This window comes from Silene latifolia, chromosome 8 (genome assembly GCF_048544455.1).
Source record: "Silene latifolia isolate original U9 population chromosome 8, ASM4854445v1, whole genome shotgun sequence".
Taxonomy (NCBI): Eukaryota; Viridiplantae; Streptophyta; class Magnoliopsida; order Caryophyllales; family Caryophyllaceae; genus Silene; species Silene latifolia.
The window spans coordinates 49,737,870-49,743,695 of NC_133533.1; the positions used below are offsets into that span (position 1 = coordinate 49,737,870).

Sequence of the window (5,826 nt, forward strand, 5' to 3'; positions counted from 1 at the left end):
CCAACAATAGCATGGATTAGTTACAAAGAGAAGCCTCACACTGACAACATATTGTATACGTCTCAATATATAATTTGAACTATGTTCCTCATCTCGAAAAAAACGACCATTCCTTTCCTCCCATAAGCTGTAGACAGTAGCTGCTAAACTGCTGGAGTACAGTCTAGCTTTCCAATGCCTTCTCTTCTGATTCCTGGCAATCCATTTTAGTTCTTTCCCCATGTTTCTAGTTTTATCACTCATTCCCAACCACTACAACACCCCTATCCAGACTGTATTGGCAAAGGTGCAGTTAAAAAACAGATGCTGATGTGATTCACTAGCAGTTTCACAAAGGATACATCTGTTCATAATACACTGTCCTTTCTGGTTGAGCTTATCTACAGTAGCTAGCTTCCCCTGCATTGCCAGGACCATAATAAACCCATGCTTAGGTAAAACAGCTCTATTCCAAACTCCCCTAGCCCAACTGATCTTAGCTGCAGGTGCTCTGAAGTGTTAATACAGTAAACTAAGATTCAGTTTTCCTGCCTGTACACTTCGAGTCAAGACTTGCTTTGCCCCCTCTATGCTACCAGTTCTAGTGATAAGCTCATTCCTTACGATCAGAATGCTTCTCCAGCTTTCTGAGTGGTAAGGTTTGATGTCCATAGCCCAGAAATCAGCAGTTTTAATGTTATACTTGTAATTCCAAGCAGACCACACACTCTCAGATTTAACTTCAATTTCCCAAATCCATTTTGCAGATGATGCATTTATTCCGAGAAGTGATTTCTTTAATGTTATAGCCCCCCTCCTGATAAGGAGCACAGCAGGAGGCCCAGCTCTTCATTATCATCTTCTTCTTCCCTTCCTCAGACTGCCACAAAAAAAAATCTGCAAAACCTTGTAATTAATTTGTGCACTCCCTTAGGAATTAGTAAAGTAGCACACCAATACTACTCCATCCCAAAAATGACAGTGTTGATCAGATGTATTTTGCCAACATAAGATGATCTATGTGTAGACCAATTATTCAGGGTACTTTGCACTTTACTAAGCAAATCAGCAAACATTCCCTTGTTTAATTTCCCTTCATTTAAGGGTACACCCAGATATCTAAAAGGAAATGTTCCTTCCACATAACCAGGGTCCCTTAATATTAACTCCCTGGCATCATCTCTTATGCCTCCCATATAGATGTTAGTCTCTTCTGGATTAGCCCTCAGCCCAGACATGTTAGCAAACAAGTCTAGAGAGTCAGACACAACATTCACAGAAGGGGAGTCTTCTATCACAAAGATCATCAAGTCATCTGCAAAGATGAGGTGATTGAGTCCCAGTTTGCCACATTTTGGATGGTAGGTGACCTGATGTCTTCTATAAATGCTGCGCAAAACCCTAAATAGCAGCTCCATTCCCATAACAAAAATAAATGGTGAGAGGGGGTCACCCTGTCTAAGATCGCTAGCTCCTTTGAAAATACCAGTAGTACTACCATTCACTTTTATACTAAACCAAGTAGATGTAATGCATCCCACTAACCATTTCCTGAAATGAGGGGGAAAGTTGTAAGCCTACAACATTCTGCCTATAAAGTCCCACTATAAAGAATCAAAAGCTTTTTTGATGTCAACCTTATCATGCATCTATGGGAAATCCCTGTGTGTATATAGCCCTTTATCAGAGACAGGGTAAGCATAATGTTTTAAAAATACATCTACCAGCCACAAAAGCACCTTGTTCCTTCCCCACTATGGTAGGTAAATAGGGTTTAAGTCTGTCAAACAAGATCTTGCTCACTGTCTTGTAAAGGACAATACAGCAAGCTATAGGTCTATAGTCCATAACAGAGGTAACCACTGGTTTCTTAGGAATGAGTTCTAAGAGAGTAGTATTAGCTTGCTTAGACATAACCCCAGTTCTGAAGTAAGCCTGAACACCAGCACAAAATTCTCTCTTCACATGATTCTAGGATTTTTTTAAAAATTGGGAAGAAAACCCATCTTGACCAGGACTCTTAATAGAAACAATTGAGAACAAGGCTTTCCTAATCTCCATTTCCTCAACTGGCCTACATAGAGAATCCCAATCAGTGTCCTGAATCCTAGGGCCCTCCAAAGCTTCTGGTGGGAGATCAGCAGTAGCAACTGGTGTGCCAAGCAACCACTGATTGTAATCCACAAAAGCATTATTGACATCCTCCATCCCTTCCCTAATAATGCCATCCTTATCTTTAATCTTACCAATGATACTCTGATGCTTCCTTATTGCAATTTTAGCATAGAAATAGCTGTTAGCAGCATCATTGTAATTAATATCATGAATCTTGGCCCTCTGAATGAGACTACTTCTCTCAGTTTTCCTCAGTGTCCAATATTTCTCCAGCAAATATTTTTCCTGAGTGAGCAGGTGGATATCCAAAGGTTGCAGTTGGACCTGTTTTTGGCAGGTCTCCAAAGACTCCCTAGCCTGTTTCACCTTAGCTGCTAGACCAGAATAATTGTTTTTGTGCAAAACAATTAATTGTTTTCTAACAATTTTTAGCTTAGCAAACAGAATAAACATGGCATTACCCTTGGTGGGGCTCTGCCAAGCCTCGAAAACAATAGTATCTAATCCTTATGCTCCTCCCAACAGTTTAAGTAACTAAACCTCCTCCTTATTTGGTAGTTTTCTTTAATTTGGACCAATAATGGTGAGTGGTTAGAGATCCCAGGGGGCAAAACAGTCACCTGAGTATGAGGGAAATCCACCAACCAAAATGCATTGGTAAGAACCCTATCAAGTTTAGACCATACTCTTGTTCCCACATCTTGTTTGTTGGTCCAAGTATGTTCACAAGCATAACCCTGGAGATCATCCAGATTGCTATCCAATAATTATTGATTAAAAGCCATTATTTCAGAGAGGGAAGGTGGATGTGGACCAATTCTTTCCTCCATAGCTCTTACAATGTTAAAATCCCCTAAGACAATCCAATCAGCAACAATATTAGCCAGCTGTCTCAGCTCATCCCAAAGCCCCTGTCTAGTGTCAGCATCATTGCTCCCATAAACAAAGGACACATGAACTACTTTATTAGAAACATGATACAACAACTCCAAATGTATCAGTTGATCACGTATTCTAGAAGAAAGTAGAGTAACCAGTCTGGTGCTATGAAACACCCAGATTCTCTCATTATAGTGATGAGAGTAGTTATTTAAAATTCCATAAGAAGAAAACAACCTACTTGTTGCAGCAGCATTATTCATTCTAACTCTAGTCTCCAATAAACCAAAAACTTCAATTTTATTCATAGCCAAATAACCCCTAACTTCCTGCTGCTTTATTAGGTCATTAAACCCTCTAGTGTTCCAAGAAGATATTATCATTTACCAGGGTCTGGAGGTGGCTCATTCTCCTGTAAAACATCCCCTATTTGTTCCGTCTCCATATTCTCCTCAGTTTGCAGAATGGTGTAGTTATTTTGCAGAGAAATCCTCGGCTCTGGTTCTATCATAACAGTCCTGCAATCTCCCTATGGCATCTTGCCCACATCACTGTCACCAGTTCTCATTTGACTTAGTTCTGTGCATCCTGAACCCACCTCTTTATCATTAGGTGGAGAGACCACCCCCAAGACAGCAGAATGTGAACCTAGTCTAAGACATTCTGAGTTCTTATTCTCTATCTCAAGAGCTGCCTTATCGCCTAACTTAGGAGGACTATGGCCTAGAAGAGAACATCCTGAGTCCTGAGAAACTGGATCAGTGTGTGTTGTGCCATCGGATGGTTATATTGGCCTATAAACCAAGTTGCCCTTCTTAGCTCTAGCTTCATCAAGCTTATTCTTGATCTTAGTGAACTTGTATTTCTCTTTTACATGTCCAAGTTTCCTACAGCAGTGACAGTAATGTGGTAACCATTCATAGATGATTCTCTGGTTAGTTTCCCCATGATATGGTGAATGAAGCTCCACAGAAGTTGGCAACTCCTCTCATACATCCAGTTCCACCAACACACGAGCAAAGGAGAGTTTGCATTTGTATGTGGTGGGCAAATCAGCAAAGAGTGGCTTCTCAGCAATACTAGCCATTTTACTTAACACCTTTTCAGACCACATGAAAGGGTTTAAATCAGGGAAAAGTATCCAAGCAGGAACAATAGACACAGAATCCATCTCCTTTGAGAAGGTAGGTGTCCATTGTTTCAGAACCAAAGTGCTCATCCCCATATTCCAAGGCCCTCCTTTCAAAATCTCATTCATATCCTCTGCTGAAAGGAAGCGAAAACTGTACCAGCCTTTCTTATAGTATTGCATAATAGGCCTGGTTACATTTTTCCAATACTTCAGCACATATTTATCCACTTCCTTTATCTTAGGCTTTGAACTCAGAAAATTTCCCATCAAAGTATTTTGCCAGAATTTAATCTCCTCTCCAACATCTTCCTCCTCTACTACCACAGCCTTAGAGTCCGCAGTCTTGTCACAATAATGAAGATTCATTCTAGGTTTAGGTTTAGCTACTGTACTCCATGTCTTAGGAATCCCAATTTGAAGAGCCCTTCTACGTGCACAAGAGCCCTTCTTATCCAAAAACTTGTATAATCTCGCCAAGCACTAACTATGATGGATCCCAACCGTTCACTATTTGCTCAACTACGTGCACAAGGGTCATACTACCATAACACTTTGGCCCCTCCATCTTCAAGGCATCAACAAGGAGGTTTACATGCACTAGGCAAAAGGCAATAGCCCTTCTCCTAGCCACCTCCGAAATATTAACATCCAACCGGTTTGATAAAATATTGATAAGAGCCAACAGATCCACACCATGGGGAGAAAGGAGAGAGATCACTTGGCTTGTTGATAAGCCCAATAATGAACGAAACTTCTCTTTATAACACAGCCGATTCGAATGAAGTACCGGAGTACAACTCGGTCATCCACCAATAGTGACCACTTCTTCGGCAAGAGGGCAAATTTCACCTTTCGGGAAAACGAAAACATGATGTTTCGAATCCCAAAACCGAGAGCATGCTTCAAGGAACGAGGATTTCACATTACTTGACGAAGCACCAACAATTGACCAACTCCCATGACAACGAGTTGATGTTTCTTGGGAGGCGACAAATCCCGACACCAATGTTACAATCTATTTTCGAAAGCATCCATGAATAATTTTGTGGAAGAAGAAGAAAGGTTTTCGTAGAGATGTTTTTCGAGTTTCGGATAATGAAACAATGAAGCACAAACGTCCCTATTTATACAAAACAATCAGCGCTTTTTTCCGAAAAAGGGGAAGCCCACTTCCATCACCTATGGCCTCGCGCCTCTTTAGGCTGGTCCTCAAGATCCGCACCTTGATTTGTCCCTAACAATTTGTGCTTCTTCCTGACACCTAGATTCTCTCTCCTTAAGGCTCGCGCCTCTTCGGGCCTATCCGGGAATTTTTGTGTTTTCTTACACTTACATTTCCTTGTTTTCACGTTTTACGAAATTCGACACAGTTTCCATGACGCAGCTTTAAACATACGGTTTTTTTCTTTTCTTTTTTTAGGGGGGGGGGGGGGGGGATGGGCTAGTCGCCCCGATCCGCGACGGATCGTTTCCATACTTTTTCGCAGTTGGTCGTGCTTCTCCAAAACACAACACAAAAAGCCAAAACAAAATAAACTACAGTCCAGAAACACATATGTCCAAACTGCCTCACGCAAAATGTTAATATGGTAAAACAAAAGTCCAAGACACGGGCAAACATCAACAACTACTCAACACCTCCCGGTGGACCAGTCTTGGTCTCACGAGGAGTCGCGGGAAAAGTTGACACCACCTCCTTCTCGGGCCCCCCACTCAGGAGA

General features: G+C 41.4%; 1 protein-coding gene across 1 annotated transcript; it reads right to left on the reverse strand.

The window, feature by feature from the left end:
• Nucleotides 1-252: 252 nt before the first annotated feature.
• On the reverse strand, nt 253-3,356 carry LOC141595147 (uncharacterized). Its single transcript, XM_074415120.1, has 7 exons — nt 2,934-3,356; nt 2,715-2,831; nt 2,011-2,568; nt 1,698-1,914; nt 943-1,294; nt 557-796; nt 253-490 (listed from the first exon to the last, which is right to left on the reverse strand). Exons 1-7 carry the CDS (start codon nt 3,354-3,356, stop codon nt 253-255), a joined length of 2,145 nt encoding a protein of 714 aa, XP_074271221.1.
• Nucleotides 3,357-5,826: the final 2,470 nt, after the last annotated feature.

Bases quoted from the DNA above. Each gene is read 5' to 3' on its own strand.
- LOC141595147 (XM_074415120.1), bottom strand. From the start codon at position 3,356: ATGATAATATCTTCTTGGAACACTAGAGGGTTTAATGACCTAATAAAG. The intron at 1,295-1,697 runs GTATTTTTAAAA...TCATCTTTGCAG, and splicing joins TGCTTTTGTGGCTGGTAGAT to ATGACTTGATGATCTTTGTG. The intron at 797-942 runs GTAGTATTGGTG...GCTCCTTATCAG, and splicing joins ACTGTCATTTTTGGGATGGA to GAGGGGGGCTATAACATTAA.